Source organism: Ipomoea triloba, chromosome 12 (genome assembly GCF_003576645.1).
Source record: "Ipomoea triloba cultivar NCNSP0323 chromosome 12, ASM357664v1".
In the NCBI taxonomy this organism is placed as follows: Eukaryota; Viridiplantae; Streptophyta; class Magnoliopsida; order Solanales; family Convolvulaceae; genus Ipomoea; species Ipomoea triloba.
This window is the reverse complement of record NC_044927.1, coordinates 21,991,924-22,013,825: the sequence shown is the minus strand read 5'-3', so window position 1 is coordinate 22,013,825 and position 21,902 is coordinate 21,991,924. Positions and strand designations below refer to the sequence as shown.

At 35.0% G+C, this 21,902-nt stretch overlaps 2 protein-coding genes across 2 annotated transcripts; both read right to left on the bottom strand.

The window, feature by feature from the left end:
• Positions 1–7,870: 7,870 nt before the first annotated feature.
• On the bottom strand, positions 7,871–14,404 carry LOC115999528 (ARF guanine-nucleotide exchange factor GNL2-like). The gene is made up of 3 exons (XM_031239374.1): positions 13,967–14,404; positions 13,312–13,865; positions 7,871–10,919 (listed from the first exon to the last, which is right to left on the bottom strand). Exons 1-3 carry the CDS (start codon positions 14,402–14,404, stop codon positions 7,871–7,873), a joined length of 4,041 nt encoding a protein of 1,346 aa, XP_031095234.1.
• Positions 14,405–14,920: 516 nt separating this feature from the next.
• On the bottom strand, positions 14,921–21,475 carry LOC116000283 (aldehyde dehydrogenase family 2 member C4-like). Its single transcript, XM_031240348.1, has 9 exons — positions 21,291–21,475; positions 20,612–20,754; positions 16,586–16,969; positions 16,396–16,485; positions 16,139–16,312; positions 15,872–16,009; positions 15,640–15,777; positions 15,469–15,530; positions 14,921–15,376 (listed from the first exon to the last, which is right to left on the bottom strand). Exons 1-9 carry the CDS (start codon positions 21,394–21,396, stop codon positions 15,103–15,105), a joined length of 1,509 nt encoding a protein of 502 aa, XP_031096208.1. The 5' UTR covers positions 21,397–21,475; the 3' UTR covers positions 14,921–15,102.
• Between the last annotated feature and the right edge of the window lie 427 nt (positions 21,476–21,902).

Sequence of the window (21,902 nt, the reverse complement as noted above, 5' to 3'; positions counted from 1 at the left end):
CACCATTTTCCATGAGTCTGTGTGAATAGATCTGAGCTATTAAAAGTTAGAGATCAATCTATAAAATTCAATTAACAACAACTACGTAACTGTGCAACTGTTGTATGTGCACTTCACTAAACCAGAAAAAAAAAAAGAAGAGAAAATATAAGCCATTGATCTCTATCTTTTAATGGCCCAGATGTGTCTACACGGACTCATGTAAAATGGTGGACTAATTTGATCATATATTATATTTGTTAAAAGAGAAAAAAGAAATCCAAAATAAACTAGAAGAATAATGTCAATTGAGAAAGAAAGAAAATAGGAAAATGAAATGATTCCAAGTAGTTGCAATGTGGAAATAGAAAATGGCGCACTATAGATTTGGTTCACAGGCAGGCCGGCCGGCCGGCATGCTAGTGGCCAATAAAGATTCCAATAAAGCATGAAGGAGTGGCCATTAAAGATCCAAATCCTCCGTCCCCAATTAGCTAGCTACGGATTCTCATGCATATATGCATGATTCATGGCTTTCATGCGCCCCTTTCATATGCACAAATATAACATAGGCCGGCATATAATATATACAAGCTAGACTTTTCTTTTTCTCTAGATTTTACATATATAATGGAGGTAGGTTTCATTGGGCTCAAAATTTGAAGAATTAATCAGTATATATTCCTAAATACTTTCTCCGTCCAATTTTATCTGTCCTACTTACTATTCATTGGTCAAACCAATTCTTTCTTCTTTGTTTATTTTCTTTATTATTATTTGTACTTATTTTTAATTTTTTTTGTGTTTAATAGTATTTTTAGTGTAGTTTCTAAATATATAAATTTTGTATATTAATACTAAATTTAATATTATAAAAATTTGAATTAAAAATAACTCCAGCCAAGCCTCCCGAACCAAACGCATAAGTTGGGACGGAGGGAGTATCATAATGGAATCTTTGATTACAATTAAAATATTGTATGCAATATAATTATCTATTATTATTTTGATAAAAAAATAATACTAAGTTATATATGTTTTCTATTCGTATGTATTAATTTGACGGCATATTTAAAATACCCATCCATTGCTTAAACTTCAATGTGAGGTTGCTATAACGCCTATAAGTTAGTGAGAGATCACATGATTAAATTTAACTTGTTTAGACAAGAAAATCATAAATTTTTGACTATTTTTTCAATCATCTAAAAAAGTGATAAAAATTTAATGTTTTTAAAACTTCTTTCAATCCTTTTATCTAAGGTGGTTGAGAAGTAATCAGAATTTCTCGCGTGCAAATTCACATAAACACATATTTAATTTTTATGTGTTTATGTGAATTTGCACGCGAAAACTTCCGGAAGAAACCTCTTTTTCTCCAAGTTGGAGATGAAGAGGTTTAAAATACATTTTAAAAATTAGGTTTTTAATAACGTAAGAGCATCTCCATTTGTTGTAATTTTTGAGTTGCTTTTGTAGGTATGACTAGAAAAGAAAAGATAGGAGGGAAAAGAAAAAAAAAGAAAAAAAAAGGAAAACAACATTGTTAGGAAAAAAAAGTAAAAAAATGGATTTACGTGCATAGAGGGCGCGTGCAGTACACGTGCCATCTGGGCGCGGCCATCGTCATGTGTGCTCACCAAGTCACCATGCAGGCATGCAGAGCTATACCCTTTTCTCTCTCATCCTAGGTCCCACAAAAAATTTTCTGTAAATTAAATTTCTTATCTCTCCCCTCTTCTCCAAATTATCATCTTACACCTCCATGCCATCCAAAAAACTAGGAAAAAACTACTATTGGCGTCACTCTAACTACCATGTCAACAGAATGGGTAAACATGTTATTTTTGGTTTAATGACATGATTTTGTGTTGTTTATGAATCTAATTGTAATTTTTTTGAATTGAATGGTCTAATTGCAATTTCACATATAGTTCAATGATCTATTTAACGCTTATTTCAAATTTATATTTCTAAGTACATAATATTTTATCAAAATATATTGTTTCTAGTAAAGTTAAAATCATTATTGATCTTTTTAATTTGTGACATCAAAATCATTGTCAATTGTATAACCTCTTCATATAAAGATTTGTGATATAGACATCGTGAAAAACAGGTCCCAATTCTCAAGCGTCAATAAACTCAAAAAATTCGATTGAAAAGTTTTTCTTCCTATCTCTACGTTGCCACTATCTTTGGGGATAATATCACTTGGATCCTTGAGGTTTCTGATAGTAACACTAAGACCCTTTATCATTTCAAAAAATTTACACAATGCCCCATTTATCTCAATCTCTTTGTCCTTACTAAAAAATTATTCACAATAAATATTTTTGAGAGTTCAACAACATAACCAAGCTCATTGCAAACTTGCAATTCCCGTTCTGGACTGGAACTTGTATACCTATCTTCTCTGATAGCCCCTAAGAACTTCTCCCAGTGTTATCATTTCAGACTGACCCCTTGGAACTACTATCCATATTCACCTTAATATTATGAGCACGAAGCTTTTCCCATTTTATTGTTTAACGTACTATTCTTAGTAAAACTAATTTAGAACTTAGTTCATAATAACATGAAGTTCATACTAATTTAAATTTGTACAAACAACATTATTTATATTAAAAATTAAAAAAATTCATGCGCTTAAGGAAAACATATTTATCACATGCAAATTCAAAGTGTGTTTTGGCTAGACTTGATAATTTTCTAATTTGTCTAGTCTTTTCACTATTTTTTTTGAGTTTCCTTGTTTATATATATATATATATATATATATATATAGACAGAGAGAGAGAGAGTGTGTTTCCTTTTTCACTATGTTTTTTTTAAGTTTCCTTGTTTTGCTTAAAAAAAATAGATAGATGTTTCTAAAAAAATAATCTAATATTCATCATAATATTTCCAATAGAAACCTCAGGGGTCTAAGTGCAATTATCCCTTATCCTCAAGTGATATCTAGCATAGCAATGATCTAAGCAAAGAAGAAAAAGACTAAAGTATGAAGATAGAAAATATGGAATTGAAAGTGATAAAAAGCATATATGCATGCACCAATCTCTTCATCTCTAATTGTGTTTGAAAGTGATAAAGAACAAAAACTATCCAATTTTGCATTTAGCTGACCTAAGACTCATTAATTTTGCTAATTGCAAACATGAAGACAAGCCAACACTTGCAAACATCATAACTTTACTTTGATTCAACATCCAGATATCTATGTCAAACATAAATAATTAGAGTACGCACATGCTTATCAATTATTGGTTATTTCTCTACAAAGTTCAAATTAGAAATCTTATTTAAGCAAATTCAAACTTCTTTAATACTTGTCATTGAGGTTGTTGAGCATTTAAAGGTTCATTTAAGCAGTTTAGAAACTCAAAAAAAAAATGAAAAATACTTTTTTAAATGATTTATTTTCTAAAAAAAATCATTTATGGATTTTTTTTGGAAGTCAAACAATTGTATTTATATATTTGATTGAAAGTCAGAAAATAATTTTTTTTTAGGCTAAAGTGTCATCCCGCACCATGAACTATATTGGATTATTCATGCCGCACCTTGAACTTTCATAAGGTCTATTTCGATACACAAATCATTAATTTTTTTTTCATCTAGCAATTTTTACAGGTTACCTACAAGTTATTGGTAACCTATACTGACTTGGATTTTTTTTTTCCTTCTTTTTTTTTGATTTTTTTTTTGTTTTCTTCTAAACCTTCTCCAGCCCAACAACCGGTACCGGAACCGTAAAATAAAAAAAAATTCTTATATTTAGGCATTTAGCTACTAGCAGTAGCTAAATATATATAAAACAAATTATATTTAGCTACTGCCAAGTAGGCAGTAGCCAAAATAATAATAATAATAATAATTTATAATATGTTTTTTATAATAACAAAACATATTATAACTATATATACTAAAAAAAAATCATGTTGAACCGGAACCGGAACCTTTCTGGTTTGTGTAATCTTGGAACCGTGAACCAGCGGTTCGGAACCGAAACGAACCGCGGTCACCCCTAGGCAGGTTTTCGATGGGCTCGGCGCACGCTATTGCAAGGGAGGAGATGAGCAGTGGATTGTGGAGGGGCTGTAGTGATTTGGTCTACAGAGCACTAGTCCGGCTGAAGGCACAAGGGAGGGGCAGCGTGAGGCGTTAATTTTTGGGGTTTACTTACAAATTTTGGGTTGACTTAAAAAGAAGATCTACATAAGCTAATTACCTGTGCCATGTTATCATAGTAACCTGGTAACCTGTGAAAAATGCTAGATGAAAAAAAAATTAATGGTTTGTGTATCAAAATGGACGTTATCAAAGTTCAAGGTGCGGCATGAATAATCCAATATAGTTCATGGTGCGGAATGACACTTTAGCCTTTTTTTTTATATTTAATTTCTTTTTTCTTTTTTGGAAAAAAATGACATAAATTTATATAAAAAATTTCTTTAAAAATATTATTTATTTTAGCAAGTTTATGATGATGGTGAGAGTTAAGGAAAAGATGAAAATAACTCTATTAGAAAGGAAAAAATGTTGGCTCCATTTAAAAGTGGACAATGCCATTGTATGGACTCATATGTCCAGGTGTGAACATGTGAATTTGTGCACTTATAACGATTATATTGTGCATTTTTAAAAGATTTGTATTGCACTTTTGATTATTGATTATATTTTGCATATTTAGAGTTTGTGTTGTGTACTTTTATAATTTCTTAAGTTTACTCTTGAGTTGTACTTGTAAGTATCATAAAATGCACTTTGTACCTTTGTGTGGTGCGCTTTAGAGTTCGCATACTCATACCTAGGTGTGAGTTCACATATGAGAATAAGCTACCGAGTAAAAAGTGAAGATTGATATTATCTATCCATTTGGACATATCAACAATTGATATGAGGGTTGTTGATAACAAGATCATTCTGTAAAAAAGTGAGGATTGATCATAGTTAGCCATCCATCATGGTTTATCAATGATTGATGATTTTAGTTTTTTTTTAAATGGTCAGTTTTATAATTACGGTAAAAAGTTAATTTTAGAAATACTGAAATAGTCTATTGACTATTAACCTTTACAAATTTTTATTTGAGTGAATTTCATTTTTTGTCCTACTGTTATTGGTGCATTTCCAATTTTAGTCCGCATTAGTTATTTTTGCCACATTGAGATCACATTTATTAAACGTGTTCCACTTTTGGTCCAGCGTTAGTTTTTCCGTCTAAGGGTCGTCTGTGGCAGGGATATTTTCGTCTTTTTACACTGCTGTTAACATTGATTGAAATGTATGTATTCCCAAAAGTGGAACACGTTTAATAAATGTGGTCTCATTGTGGCAAAAATAATTAAGCCGGACTAAAATTGAAAACGCGCCAATACAGTAGGACCAAAAATGGAATTCACTCTTTTTATCCTTAACTTTCAATTTGATCATAATTGGTCTCTTGACTATTGATTTTGTTCCATATTTGGTCCTCCAATGAAATATTCGTTTAATATGCGTTAAATTTAAGGGTAAGAATGTAAAAATTAGTTAGTAGAATCGCCTCTTCAGATTTGCATATTTAATTAAGGGTGTTGAAAGAAATGATATAATTACCTCAAATTTAGAGTAGAGACTAGGGGTGGGCACTTCGGTTCGATCAAACCGAACCGTACCGAAGTAGTTCGGTTCGGTATAAACCGAAAGAACCGAACGGTACTTAATATAGAGAAACCGAACGGTTCCGAACCGAAAATCGTTCGGTTTTTTAAATATATATATTAAATAATAATAATTAATATTGATCCGTGATGAGGGGATGATAGATAAACAAGATATTACTTTACAATTTGGATTGCTATGTTAATTTTGTGTTTGAATTGTTTTGTTTTTATGTAATATTTATATTTTAGACTTTGGATTATGTGAATATGTATTGTTTGGCAGTGTGTTATTTGGAAAATTAGTAAATGTTGAAAATTGAACATCCTAAACCGAACCGAAATAATTCCGAACCGAAACCGAACCGTTTCATACCAAACTGAAACCGAACCGGACTTTATTGTAAAACCGAATGGTATCATTTTTTGTAATACCGAAATACCGATACCGAAACCGAAACCGAAAAAAACCGAACCGAATCCAGAAGTGCCCACCCCTAGTAGAGACTTATCAGTAGCTTGATCAAAATTGACTTATACATCAACTTGTTCTTCACATTTCCACCAATTATGATCTAGTGTATGAAGTTTATGAACCAAATTTGTCCATCTCAGTAAAAGACCAATTTTATATTTTCACCCCTTAAATTTAACGCTTACTAAGTGAATACTTAATTAGAGGACCAAAATCAAGGACAACTTATGGTCAAATTTAAAGTTGAGGATAAAAATTGATAAATGTCAATAGTTAAATGACTATTATTGAAATTAGCTCTTATTATAAACTTTATAAAACTTATATGTTTATAATATTTATAAAATTCACCCCCTTCTTTTCTCTTATTTTAATTGAAATAAGTGTATCAGATCAATAATCATTTTTTAGCCAAGTGTGAGAGGGAGAGAGATTTAGAAAATGTCTTGAGTAAAAAAAAGATCTATTTTGTTAAAATAAATTTTTTTAATTTATCATAATTAGTATTTTTCATTGACTTTATTTCTCTTAAATAATTAAACACTATAATAATTCTTGAAAATTATTTTACAAATTTCTAAAAGAACTTTAAATTCGTCTATACGAATTAATTAAAATATTTAAACAATTAGTATTAAACATAAATTGAAGTAAAGAGATTCTTCAACCCAATCCCTAGACAATGAGAGGATTGAAGTGAACATCGTCAATCACCCATTAAAAAAAGGTGCAAAACCACTACTAACTAAAGACCAAAGTAGAGTCTTTAAGAGGGATCCATTGTCTTTAAGAAGAATACAATGTTGGCAAAGTGAAACCACTTTATCAACATTCAAGAGTTTTGATCACGTGCCACCACGTTCCATTTGTATTAGAGCAAATCCATTAGTATTGATTTTTTCACAAATTTGTAGGAACGAAGTAAGAGAAAAGGAGGGAGGAAAAAAAAAAAAGAAAAAAGAAAAAGAAGAAGAGTTGTCCAAAAATCTTGAATAATTTTTTTTTAAATTTATTATTTAAAATTATTAAAATAAATTAATTAATTTTGAATATAATAACCTCCACGTAAGCAAGTCACTTTTGGTTCAATTGAATTATTTTGCGTTCAATGGCCTCGAATCTGTTACAATGCAGTATCTGTTCATAAAGCATTGCCTCCACAGTCTCAAACCCACCACTTTCATATGGGGGTGCAATCGGGTGCCACTAAACCACAAGGTCTTGGCTTTTCAGATGGTACTTTATTAATGATGTTCAAGTAATAATTATTTTGTTAAAGCTTTTTAGAGTGTGGATCAGTATCAAAATTAATAGTATCAACTATCAAGTATAATTATAACATAGTTAACAATATTTATCGATACCATGATTATTAATACAATGGGCTGGTGGTTCATGACACCAAAAGTTGAAAGAATTCTATGTTTGATAAATATATATAAAAAAAAATTAAAAAAAATGAGAAGGGAATGTAAACTGTTCAATGAATACACAAGTTTTGCTTAATCGTCATTCATCAGTGAAGGAGCAAATTTTGGTGTCAAATTATTCTTTGATTTCAGGTATTTTTATATTCTGATTTGGGCTGTTTTATCAAATTATGATTTACTTGTTTCACTTTAGCATTAATTACATTGAATTGATATAGATTATTGTACTAATCTATACAAACAATTCCATGTGGTATAAAAATATGCAAATAAATAAATAAAATGTGAAAGTAATATAACTGTAATAACTGAGTGAATACACAAACAACAAGTTTTGGTCAATTATCAGGGAACAGTTCTTCCTTGAGCGAAGGAGCAATCCACTGGATTTGAATATACGTCATTTCCCAAAGATCATCATCTTCTTTCTGCACAAGAATCTCCTTTTCTTTCATGGTGGACACCATTTTCTTGAGCAATTCCGGGATATTATCCTGCAATCTCGACTCCCCATACTCTCCCAAATCAGCCTTCATACAAGTATCCATCCTCCTCAAAACCCCCATCCAAAACCCCCTGAAATCGGGGCTCTCAGAGATCAACTTCAAATACTGCAGATAAACTCCTGTAAGCATTTCCATGGAGAGCTTCAGAGTCCCCTCCATCCCCCTCGTCTCCCTCTCCGCGTTCTCCCGCTTTGAATACTCCAGCATCTTCTCGTGCAGGTCGTCCACCATGGCGAAGATCACGAGCTTGAAGCAATTGACAATATTGGAGGGCGTAAACCCTAGGTCCTCGGCTAAGGAGAAGCTTTTCTGTAGGGAGATCACCGCGTGGTTTCTAATTTCTTCTCTTCTTGATAAGCTTGTTTTCCTGAATGCTTCTCCTAGTTTCACGAAACAAGACACTGTGAAATTCGGAGACATGAGCGCTTTGTTTTCCTCGGACGAGGGCCCACCGGGATCGCTGTACCCGCTTTTGAACCAATTAACTAGTAAAGTTACAGTGTTGCTCATCAAATCCATGATTTTTATGTTCTTTTCCAGGGGGCTGTTCTTCAAGGCAACGAACCCAAACGCTGTTTCAATGCAGAAAGGGTAATTTAGCCTGGAAATGTGAGCCCCGTCGGACATTAGGTTGATCACGGCCTCGACTTTCTGATCATACATTTCCGGGTGGCGCCCTGTGATGGATAACAAATGCAGGACAGATTTCCATCCCAGGACGGTTTGGAGATTCGCGGGGTACTCGTTCATGATTATGGTTACAGAGTGGACTATGAACTCAGAGCATGTGTCCAGGATTTCCTTTTCGAGTTTCCACATGAGGTTTATGGACTTGAAGATGAGTTCTTCAGGGGCTTTGTCAGCCTGGAATGAGGATAGGAGTTTAAGGCAGATTTTCATGAGAGAAACAATGGCTTTTTCTGCAAATGGGATGGGTGAGAAGAGAGGGTATTGGGCAACATCTAGGAGGTATTCATGGTAGTAAGGCCAAAAAGTAGGGAGTCTATTAATATTGGCTGAGGCAATTGCCACAATTAAATCCCAGCAAAACCCTACAGTTTCTTCCTCTTCAATTGCTGTGCTGAATTTCTGGCCTTTCCCTGCTGCAGAGTATATAAGGGAACGCCCTAGATTCTGGACTGTATCTTCAGGGAGAGATGAACTTGTGTTGAAAATGCTGCCTATGCGGCACTGGCTGATGATTTTTAAGTTGTTCTCGAATTCGCTCACACCCATGTTTAGAGACTCTTCTACATTGTCCATTGACAGGAACTGTGAGAATCTCCCAACTACCCCACAAGGGTGGCGCTTTCGCCCGAATTTCGAGTCCTGGCTGGCTGAAATAGACGTCGAAGCAGACCTTTCGTGGCGGGTTTTAGCCTCGGGCTCAACCACGGATTGCGGGAGCAGTTTTAGCTTCTTGAGCTTCAAGAGGCAGTCGACTATCGTCCTCCATCCGCCTCTGATGAAGTTCTTGAAGTTGTTGGCTATGGTAAAAACTGCCAGAGTGGCCATTCGGGGCTTCATGTCGTTGCTGAAAGCGTATAGTGTTTCTTCTGCGGACGCGTAGGGGTTTAGGAGTGTTGTGAATTTGCAGAAAGTGCAGACGAGCTCGTCGAGGGTGTCGTCTAGGCCGTACTGGCAAATCCTGGCAATTGAAAACAGTGCTTCAATGCATTCATGGAGGACTTCTTCCTCATCCGCCTGTTCGAAAATGGCTGCTAAAGTAGCAACTGAAGGGCCTGCAATGGAAGCGAACAAATCCCTGCCTAGACGACGATCGAAATCACACATTATGTAGGGGTTCATACGCTTGGATCGGTTGATTAGCTGAATCCATTGATTCGGGCTCATTTCTTGAGGAGTTCCAGCGGAATCAAAGAGGATTGCGTTTGCAGAAATGGACTGGAAGAGCTCAGAGAGGTATTCCCTGGGGAGATCTTGACCTGAATTGATTGCTCTATTATTTCTTATGAATTCGTCTTCTGTCATCTTCTTCTTCACCTGGGGATTGTGCTGATCCGTGTTGAGCATAATCACAGAATAACACAGGATAAAAACCGCATCTTTGCTGTAAAAGATTTCAGAAGATTGCTGCTCATAGAATCTCTCAGCAAATGCTTCAAGAACCCTCTGAATCTTCTGGGATTCTCCCGGCAGCCTGAAAGATTCCAGGTAAGTTCTCAGGGCATTATCCAATACCATTCCAGTGAACTCAAATGTGTCTGTGAACTCTTTGAGGACATTAAGGTGGAAATCCTCAGGATCTCCAAGGAAATCCCCAATGGCAGTCTTGTCCAGTTTTGGTGTGTATCTAAAGAACATAGCATAAGCTTTAGGATCAGAACTATTTGACACCAAACCCGAATGTTTCAAATACTCCAATCCTTTTTTCTCGTCGCGGCTAAAATGGTCACCAGCAATCAAAATCTTCCTCTTCTGAGCCTTCCTAACCCTCACAAAGTCTATCCAGGTATCCAAATCTTCATCCTCTTTCACCCTCTCCTCCCAGAAAGGCCTGTACTCGCCAATCTCGACGGGGTATGGTCCCGAGGGGGTGTTGTCGCCTTCCCTGTCGATGTTGTCCGCGATGTTGTGGATGATGGTGGATAGGCCTTCGAAGGATTGGAGCTGCAAGCTGGTGAGAGCTCCACCTGAAGGGTAGGCGTGCCTGCATAGCAGCTTTCCTGTGTCCTCAAAAACTGTCCTGAAAGTGGGATCGCAGTCGTAGTTCACGTAGGCTTCCACCACGAATGTGGGCTGCCTGCAGAAGTTTATCAGCCCTTCCACTGCCACTTCTTGGAGTGCCAATGTGTTGGTTGCGCCCGCCACTTTGAATAACACGAATGAGAAGAAGGCTTCCAGTTGAAGGCGAACCGACCTGGAAATGGACTGATATATGGTTGAGCATGTAATGTAAAATTGTAGGGAAAATTCCAATCTAGTTGGTCCAACTATTAACTTTGTAATTATAATGTTACAAGTTCAACTTCTAACCAGAATAGTCTATTGGTTTTCTTGGTTATGATCGGTAGCTATGAATAATTTAGATTGGTTTATCGTGTGTTCCTTTGCTGACTCTTAGGGGGGTGTATTCAATCAAGACTTTTAAAGATTTTCAAAGACTTTTAAAGTGATGGATTTTAATTGACTTTTGTAGAGTTCTTGTAGACTATCCTATAATCTTTAAAACTTTCATCAACTTTGTAAAAGTTTATAAATATCTGTACAACAAATATTTATAAACTTTTAAAAACTTTTTCATATTAAAAATTTTACAAAAGTTATTAAAACTCTAAATTGAATACATCCTTACAAACATTCCATAACTTCTTCTTAAAACTTCTATTATTTATAATTTTCTTACAAAAATATTTTTCTATAGATCATAAATAAATTAATGCATTTAAAAAAATACAACCAACAGCAACTACAAAAATATTTTTAAATTAAATAAAATTTTAATTAATATATTTTTGAATGCATTGAATATATTTTTATTTTCTTATATAAATACATATATTAATAATTAATGAAAATAAAATTATTTAAAATTATATTAATTAAATAGAATTTTAAAATATAAATTTTTACTAATTTTGCAACCAGCAGCACTTGCTGCTGGTTGCGGCAGCAAATTTAGCTGCGAAACAGGCTGCTGTGCTGTTCGCAGCGCTGCGAACATCAATTTTTTTTAATTTTTATTTTTGCTGTTCGTAGCAATCCCTCGCAGCAAAAAAAATTGATGTCAATATTAATAAATAATTTTTCGTAACAAAGTTTGAGACATATTGTACAATTGATGAAAATTTTGTCTAGTTTAAATAGAGGAAAAAAAAGAGGAAAAAAAGGTTTGTAGAGAATATTGAAAAGTTTGGGGTTAGAGGGTTGGATTTCATCTATTTATATTAATGAAGAAAAAGTTTATCGAAATCCTATTCTGACAGAGTATACGAAAGTTAATAACTTTTTGAATACCAGTAGACTTTTAAATACTCTATAAAAATCTTAATCGAAGATCGGCATACTTTTAAAGAGTTTTGAAAAGTTTGGATCCAATACCGGTAGACTTTTAAAGAGTTGTTAAAAATCTAAATTGAATACACCCCCCTCAGCTTGAGTGACCTATTAGTCTCTTGATTTGATCTGGTAAGCTATGAATAACCTAAGCTTATTTACCATTTCTTTGCTATCTAGGGTTACACTCTACACAAAATTACAAGTTCGCCGAATCTCGATTGGGGCGACCTATTGGTCTTCTAGGTTCTGACTAGTTAGTTATGAACAACATATGTTGGTGTACCATATGTTTATTTGTTGACTCATAGCTGGAGCGATCTGTTGGCTTTCTTGATTTGAATTATAAATAACCTAAGCTATTTACCATTCCTCTACTGTTTAGAGTTACATTACTATGTACAAAATTACAGGTTTGCCTCCCAATTATAGAGACCTATTGACATGAACCTATGCTACGTAGTACGTACCCCAATATTTTAATTTTTTATTTAAAAACTTAATTAAATACAATTTTTTAATTTACATAAGAGAGTCGTCTGTCATTGTTTTACGAGATTATGCGCTAAATAAAGCTGAATTTGTGGTTTTAGTTGGGCGAAGAACACAAAAGGGGCCCATAGCTAAACAGTAAACTCAACAAATAAAGCACGATTCAACAATCATGTGATTGTAAACCAAAGGAAGAAGGGGCTAAATTTTGCAATTTTTGGCAACCTTAAACCTTATTAGCTAGCTTGTCAGCAGAAGTGATGTTTTGTTTTGATCGGTTCAATAATCATCAAAGTTTCAACCGCATCGTACTCTCCGAAACTATTCAACTTTCCGAAATCATAATTTGATTTTTTTTTTTAAATTGCGATTAAGAAGAAACTGCAGGACGGAGGAATCGAGAGGGAAACAGAAAAAAAAAAAAAAAAAAAAACACCTGAAACAGAGTCGACAAAATCTCCATTGATTTGAATTATAAATAACCTAAGCTATTTACCATTCCTAGACTGTTGATTTATTTCATTTGCAGACTAGGGTCACAAGGCATGACAGGTTTGCCTCGCAGCCAAGTTGGTCATTAGCATTTCCCCTAATAGGGAAATTCCAACCAAAAAATGGGTCAGTCTATTTACTTAATAATTACAGAATTACAACTTCGACTCACAATAGATAGTGAGTTATGTTGTATACATCTTTAGATAGTGGTTGCAGTTTTCTTATACAGCCAAAAAAATAAATAAATTGTAGGCTGAATATGAGCTTACCTGCGAAGGAAGTGATAGATGTTCAAGACAATGCTGCAAATCATGGATAAAACGAGAGGCCCGGAGCAGGAGCCATAGTGAATGAGGTGGTGGAACAGGTCGTCCTGTATCATCCTCAACAGCTTGGGGTGCATGCCGATGCTGTCGCCGCTCAACACGATGGCGGAATTGATCAAAACGAGTGCGAAAAGCTGAATGCTCTCGTCCGCTGTTTGGTACGTCACCCCGTCGGATTCCACCACTTCCACCACGTTCAACAACGAGCACAGGAAATGGAAGATATCAACCGCCGCCCGGATCCCGTACCCGGAATCGTCCATCGCGCTGTCCTCCGTGTCCGACTCCGAATTCTCCCAGTCCGTCACCTCCACCTCCGGCAGCCGCGAGTACACTATGTGCACCAGCTCGTGCATCGTGAACCTGGCGCTGCGCTGCAGCAGATCGCCCCGGCTCGCCGACTGCTGCACCACCTGGAAGCACGAGTTCACGACCGTGCACACCGCCTGGTCTGTCAGCCAGATCGACGCCGAGTGTGCCATGATCGCCGTCAACACCTGACCAAAAAAGACTTTTTAATGAATTGATTGATCCACGACTAATAAAAAAGAATTAAATGATGTATAAGGATTTGTAGTCGTACAAAGATCTCTTAGACCTGCAATATCTTCATCATAACAGCGTCTTCGGAGACGGGGTCGGTCTTCTCGAGGCGGCAGCTGGTGATAGCGGCGACGGAGGAGTTGATGGCCTCCCTAACGCCGGGGGTTTTGTGGTCGAAGATTTCGAGCTTGAGGATCTTGAAGACGGAGGAGAGAGCCAGGCCGGTGGCGGCGGCGGGGGCCTCGTCGTTCTGGATGACGTCGAGAAACGGCAAGAGGTAGAGCGAGGGGTCGAGGTTGCGCCATTCTTGCTGGGGGTTGAAGATGAGGGCTCGGAGGGATTTGAGGGACTGGGAGATCGGGGTGTCGTAGCATTCCTCCGCCGCGAAGTAGTGGCCCCCGTCGGAGGAGCGGCGGAGCACGGCGAGGACGGCGCCGACCTCCGTGTTTAGCATGCATGAGATTCCAAGCTCTTTTCTCCTTAGTCTCGTCATGCTTGGCTTCAGACTTTGGAAGTGAGAGAGAGACAGGTTTATTGTTATTTGAGTTCCAAAAGCGGTTGATTTCAGTTGGTGTGTGGAATGACGGTTTTACTCCTGGCTGAGGGGTGCAATTAGTATGAGATTGGAGGGTACAAATGGAATTAAAGTCTTTAATTAGAGACACCAGTTAGCCCCCAAGTTATAGCCGAAAACAATGGGAAAAAGATGTTGTTATGGAAATATTCAACTCTCTAATTTTTAACCATACAAAAACCTTTTTGTAATAAATACACAAAAGCTATACACCTTTGTCTGATGACTCTGATTTAATGCAAGACAAATGTGACTCTGTTTCTTTACTCTGACTTTTGACCCAAGTCAGAGTGGATCCCACTGAAAATATTACATCAAAATGAATGTTTAAAATGTCAATTTTTTTTAATTAAATATAAACACAGTTAATTAGATTTGGATTTGTTTATATACATAAACTAACAAGTTCTAGGCAAATAAAATGCAACAAGATAATTCAACAAAATCATATCAACTCGACTTGATTGAGTTTCATATTTGTAATATAATATAATCACTCGAGCGATCTACTTCATGCCAATAAAAAACAGTTGTTGTTTAACATGGAATCCGAACACTGCAATGGATACTAAACAGATTATTACATCAAAATCCCCTGTCCTGTCTTAGGGGATGGATCACAGCCACGGAGAGTTATAGACAGGAGTGGCAATAGTCTTCACTTGAAGATACTTAGAAAGGCTTTCCATTCCCATTTCTCTATCGAATCCACTCATTTTGTAGCCACCAAATGGGGCATCTGAGTCGAACGCAAAATAGCAATTGATCCATATAACGCCTGATTTCACTGACCGCGAGACTGTGTTGGCAATGTTCAAGTTGTTTGTCATGATCCCGGCTGCTAATCCGTACTTTGACGAATTCGCCCTCTCGATCACCTCCTCCACGCTCCTGCATTTGACCCGAGATTCGTGTCATTATAAACTCATTTCTTTCTCACTAAAAAGGCATAAAATTGCAGTCATGGGGTTGCATCAGCTTACTTGAACTTCAGTATACACATAACAGGTCCAAAAATTTCTTCCTTGGCAATGATCATGTCATCCTGCACAAGACCCGTCAGGGTTATATTTAGCTTTTTAGTTGAGACGACACACATTAATTTGATAACAGAATTAGAGAACGAGATGTCGAGATCAGAGGAAGAATTTCACCGTGACATCTGCGAATATGGTGGGCTCGATGAAGTATCCTTTCCTATCCAATGGCTTCCCACCGGCTAACAACGTTGCGCCTTCCCTCTTGCCATGTTCAATGTATGACAGCACCCTCTCGTAATGGGTTTTGCTAACCTGCAACGACAAGTGGAGTAATGGAGTTTAAGGAAACTGTGCTAAATGCTAAGAGATAATAGGGTTTTCCGAAATAATTCATGTATATATATACTTGGGGTCCCTGCTGAACATTTGGATCAAAAGGGTCTCCAACCACTTTGGCTTTTGCTTTCTCCACCACTTTCTCCACAAATTTATCATAAATCCCCTCCTGAACAAACACACGAGACCCCGCCACGCATATCTCGCCCTGGAAATGTTAAAAACACAAAGAATCAGTTAATTGAGAGAGTTCCACGCACCTATTGATTAGATTCAGTCTTTCAGTGTTAGTTTGACTGGATTCAAATGAACTTTTTAAGGTTTAGGGTTTAATTACCTTGTTAAATGTGGAAGCTGCTAGAGCAAGACCAGCAATTTGATCAACATCAACATCGTCGAAAACTATGAAAGGCGACTTCCCACCGAGCTCCAATGAGACAGGTTTTAAGTTGCTAGCAGCTGCAGCCTGCATGATCAGGCGCCCTACTTCTGTCGACCCTGTAAAAGAAACCTGGAAAAACAAGAAAATTGACGTTGTTAGTTTTTAGCTGCTGTACGATGTTGTTTTATACTACATTTGTTAATGAATCTTACCTTATCAATGTCCATGTGAGAGCTAATAGCCGCGCCAGCCGTGCGCCCAAACCCTGTCACAATATTCAGCACTCCATCAGGGACCCCTGCCTGTTACAAAACAATGAATTCAACCCATTCAACATAATATATATATATATATAAATAATAAATGTGCAGTCTTATTATCGGTTTAAATTTTTTTACTTACTAGTTTAGAAAGATGAGCATAAAACAGGGCGGACAGATTGGTCTGTTCAGCTGGCTTGACGACCATGGTACAACCAGCGGCCAGTGCAGGAGCAACCTTAAGCGAGAACATCTGAGCCGGAAAATTCCAAGGAATTATGTGTCCGACGACACCTATTGGCTCGAGCAATGTGTAGCCTTGGAGGCCGCGCGACATCTTCAATGTCGTGCCGTGGATTTTGTCGGCGGTGCCGGCATAGTACCGGAAATCCCTTACCGCCGATGGGACATCTACGTACTTCCCTTCAGTGAACAGCTTCCCACCCTCAAGTGCATCCAGGGCTGCTATTTCATCCACATTTTCCTCAATTAAGTCCGCTAATTTCAGCATTATCTTTTGTCTCTCCTGGTGATTAGTCCAACATTAATCAAATGTTTATTGCAACGTAAATCATAATTAAATGAAATTGTGAACAATATTGATCTACGTGCTTTACACGAAATGAAACAAATATTAACATGATAGTGTTAAACATATAATATATAAAACAAAAATGTGCAATCTAATTATCAATATGTCATTTAATTTAGTATTGACTCGTGTGAAATGTACTGATCGAACACGATCTGACAAAACATGACTTGTGATGATTTGATGCTACCTAACTACTTGTGACCAATAAATAACTGGATGGGTGGCAGTGATGACTAGCCTTCCATGAAGGAAAGAAACCTAACCCAGTTTATGCAATTAATATGGGGGCCATCACATTCATAATAGCAAGATGATGATTGCCCATTTTGGTCACTACACCATAAAAGTTTCTTGTGTAACCAGCTCTATGTCAGGTATTCAGACTTCAGATGTACACACATGACCCAACAGTATGTCTGGGTAAATACCGTCTTATGATCTTAGTCAGCAAAGAATCAGATAAGTCACTCTATGTTGCCAATAACTAACCAGTTCAAATCAAGATGGTCAACAGGCCACTCTCGCTAAAAGTCGAACTTATAACCTTGTCGCTCTCGGCCCGTTAAAAGTCAAACTTACAATGTTGTGACTTGACTAATTTAGTTGGATTCTCCTGTCTATACTTTTTAATGGCTGCTAAGTTCAATCTAGTCTAGAATGTTCAAAACTAAATAAGAAGCAAAAAACATCAGTGCCGTGTTTGAATAGGTAAAATTGATTGGTGTAATAAATTGGGCTTGTTTGGAAAGAAGAAAGCTGCCTATTTTGATTCATCATTGACTAATATTTTAATTGGAGAATTTTTAAATTTAACAGTAAATCAATTAAAAAAAAGGAATATGAAAAAAATAATAATTAAAAGATTAAATTTCTTGTCATTTTTTTAAAAATTATTTTGCCTTCAATTTTCTTTCTTTTAAGATTGTTTTTTTAAAATTTTATATTTCATCTATATTCCACCATTCAAACTAAGCCAGCAGTACGTCTTCAGTAGTCTTCATCATCAGAGTAGTTAATGCGCGACTAAATCACTAATTTCCAAAAGGTTATTTTCTTCCACAAAAAAGTGGTACGAATTCCATATAAAAAACTTTGATGTATCTCTTTCTTTAATAATAATAATAATAATAATAGACTCTTTGGGCTAAAACTGATATATAAAATATATTGAACAAATACTACACTGTAGTACAACCGATAATACTAAAAAAATAATAATAATTCAAGTTTTCTGATTTTACCAAATTATATCTTAGACCTCTATGAACTCATTCCAAGACTCATGGAGGAAATAAATCCCAAATTCCCTATGTGATTCCAAATTCTCTCATACATTTCTGAACACAAGTGATTTTCACCACCACTAATTGTTCAAAGTTCCTTGATGATTGATTCCTCATGTTCTCGGTAGGATTTGAGTCATCACTCTACTGTTAGAAGCGAGACTTTATTGATGAATTGTATAATAAGAGGGGCCATTTTAAAATCAATCGATTTAAATGATGCATTTGAAAAGAAAATTGTGGTTCAAAAGACTTTTCGTATTACAATTTTCTCGACCACTTACGTATAAAACAGGAAAACTATATATTACATCATTAACAACAATGCAACTATTCTAAAGATATGCTAAAAAGAAAGGAATCTTTTTTGGAAAAAAGGGTAACTTTTGGACCCCAACAGATCGTTTCAATTATTTGGACAAAATAAACTCTTTTTGTGCAGTGACTCGTACTAATGATGAATTTTTCACAAAAAAAAAAAAAAGAAAAAAAAGAAAAAAAAAGAGACCAAATTTGTTGTTCTGTATAACTCTTTTTTGGTGAGGATAAAAACTCACCAGTACTCAATGAATCGATGATGTATACTAAGTAAACTTCACTAATGTGTAATAATTAGCAAGTCACATATTAGAGGTAAATTGTACAAGGAAAATTCAATGTCACGAATACGACCAAGAAAGTGTTGACAAAAATTGAATTTGTGATTTCATTTTTTTTCTTTTAAGACAAAGTATCATTTTCAAATGACACAAACTTGAACAACGACAGAAACATAAACAATTGATAAGGTTAATTAATTTTTCAATACTGGCCTATCGGGTACCTTAGCATATAAAATCCACTTAAAACTGATGTTGGCATTAACAATTAAAAACTTACATTGAATAATAATAAGATGTAATTTAATAACTATATTATATAGTGTATAAATGGTTGAAATCAAGATTAATCCTCTGAAACCTGGTAGGTATCATTATCAATGTTTCTTTATACTCTCTATATCCCATTTTGCATGTCATATTTACTATTTATTGGTCAGACCAACTCTTTTTTTATTGTTTATTTTCTTTAATAATTTTAAATTATTTTTAAATTTGATTTTTTTTGTGTTTAATAGTTCGTTTAATGTAGTTTTTAAATATATAAATTTTATATATACTAATGCTAAACTTAATATTACGAAAAGTTAAATTAAAAATAACTACAATCATGTCTCGTTAATTAAATCAGACAAACAAAATGGAATGGAGAGACTAATATTTAGATCTTACTAGTCAAACAATTATACCATATTTCCTTCTTTAATTTCCTTTGTGTTTGTATTTCTAATTTGCCTTGGTCGGCCAAACGTTAATCACACACAAACGGTCCAACACATACCACGTTCTTCACTTCTTCCTAGTATGCAGTCAAAAAGTTCCTATTTGAATTTTGTTTCTAAATTGCATACAACACATGTACCCTATTTTTAGATTTAATAGTTAATCCAGTCAAACTAGTTGGAAAATTAGTTTGGTAATTCAAAGATTGGAAAATTAGTTTGGTAATTCAAAGATTTTATATTTGACTTCATGTGAAGTTGCCAATTGACTTTCTTAATTTAAACTGATCAGCTATGAAACACTTAAACTAGTTACCTCATTGTAGTTCTTTATAAGTTAAGGTTATACTATGAATTTTTCTGTAAACCAGAGGTTTAATATTTATATACTAAGTTTTTTCGTATCAAATTGTATCTCATTTTCTTAAAATAAGACAAATTTATATTTCTTTAACGATACACGTCAGAATTATGTAAGTGCTTTAAAATAAGTTTTAAGAGAGTTAGAAAAGGAATTGATAACAGACAGCATTTATTAGAAGATAATAATTCAACTTTTAACCCTAAAAAAAATTACTACATAAATGAGACAAAATTAGTAATGGTTCGTCCTACATAAAATCGTATAATGTGAAACGGGTAATATTTTTCAACGAAAATATAATATTTTTTTATGAATCAATAAGTATTACATTTTCATTAATATTTTTCTGAGAACAAGTGATACTTTCAATAAAAGTGTAGTATGTGTTTGACTCATAGAAAAATTTATAATTTTTTATATAAAGTATTCCATATTTAATATGCACACAGGATTTAGGGAATTAGTAATGAATAACTAACATCCAACTATCATCGAAGTCAAAATAAAATGTAATGAAATTAATAAATAAGAATTAAACATTAAAAAACACAAAAATAAAAATTGCAATTAATTGTATATGGTCAAAAAAGGAAAGAAGGACATACTGCTCCGGAAAGGCGAGGCCAGGGGCCATGGTCAAAGGCTTCACGGGCTGCCTTAACGGCAGAGTCAACGTCTTCTTTGTCTCCTTCCGCCACTCTCGCAATTACCTCGCCGTTACTCGGATCTACCGTCTCGAATGTCCGGCCTGCAATTTTTTATTCATTTATTTAATCAAAATTAATATAATTATATCATTTATAAATATATATATATATATATATATATCATGCCATAGATATTTGCAAGCACATGAACCTATGCTACGTAGTACGTACCCCAATATTTTATTATTATTTTTTTACATAAGAGTCTGTCATTGTTTTACGAGATTATGCGCTAAATAAAGCTGAATTTGTGGTTTTAGTTGGGCGAAGAACACAAAGGGGGCAAATAGCTAAACAGTAAACTCAACAAATAGAGCACGATTCAACAATCATGTGATTGTAAACCACAGGAAGAAGGGGCTAAATTTTGCAATTTTTGGCAACCTTAAACCTTATTAGCTTGTCTGCAGAGGTGATGTTTTAATTTGATCGGTTCAATAATCATCACAGTTTCAACAGCATCGTACTCTCCGAAACTATTGAACTTTCATTCCGAAATCATAATTTGATTTTAACAAAATTGCGATTAAGAAGAAACTGCAGGACGGAGGAATCGAAAGGGAAACAGAAAAAAAACCTGAAACAGAGTCGACAAAATCTCCATTGATGAAGAGCTTGGTGAACTTAATCTTAGGAATCTTCACATGATGTTCTGCATCTCCATTGGACTGAGCTGGTGCCATCTCTCTCTCTCTCTCTCTCTCTCTTTCTCTGTTTCTCTCTGAAAATGTGTTTTTTTGGGCAATGGCTACTTGAAGGCTACTGGGTAGCACATGCAACCCGGGTTATAAATAGCCCAAGCCCGAGTTGGAATTTATGAAATCTGAAGCAGTCTCCGTCAACCAAATATTTTATTTTTATTTTTGCTATTTAATGCAAATGATTTTTTTTTTTATATACTACGTATATAAAACCAATAATAAAGGGCGGCAAAAATTAACTATAATTTGACGTAAATCCCAGGCTGGGTTTTGACTTCTGTAGATACAGTGACGATTAACTAAATGACAACAATAAAATATAACGTGCGGATATTACTGTAATGGTAGATGGTGGCTTTGTGGCCTTGTGGGCACGTATATTACTATAATCCATATCGATTAATTACCCACATTTAAATAAAAATTAAGCGTTAATGTTATTACACATCTTAAATAATAATAATAATAATAATAATAATAATAAGTAG

Bases quoted from the DNA above. Each gene is read 5' to 3' on its own strand.
- LOC115999528 (XM_031239374.1), bottom strand. From the start codon at position 14,404: ATGACGAGACTAAGGAGAAAAGAGCTTGGAATCTCATGCATGCTAAAC. The intron at 13,866-13,966 runs GTCTAAGAGATC...TTTTTTGGTCAG, and splicing joins TTATGATGAAGATATTGCAG to GTGTTGACGGCGATCATGGC. The intron at 10,920-13,311 runs GTAAGCTCATAT...GTCCATTTCCAG, and splicing joins ATCTATCACTTCCTTCGCAG to GTCGGTTCGCCTTCAACTGG.
- LOC116000283 (XM_031240348.1), bottom strand. From the start codon at position 21,396: ATGGCACCAGCTCAGTCCAATGGAGATGCAGAACATCATGTGAAGATT. The intron at 20,755-21,290 runs GTTTTTTTTCTG...AAAAAATTGCAG, and splicing joins TTTTGTCGACTCTGTTTCAG to GCCGGACATTCGAGACGGTA. The intron at 16,010-16,138 runs GTAATTAAACCC...TAACATTTCCAG, and splicing joins CAGCTTCCACATTTAACAAG to GGCGAGATATGCGTGGCGGG.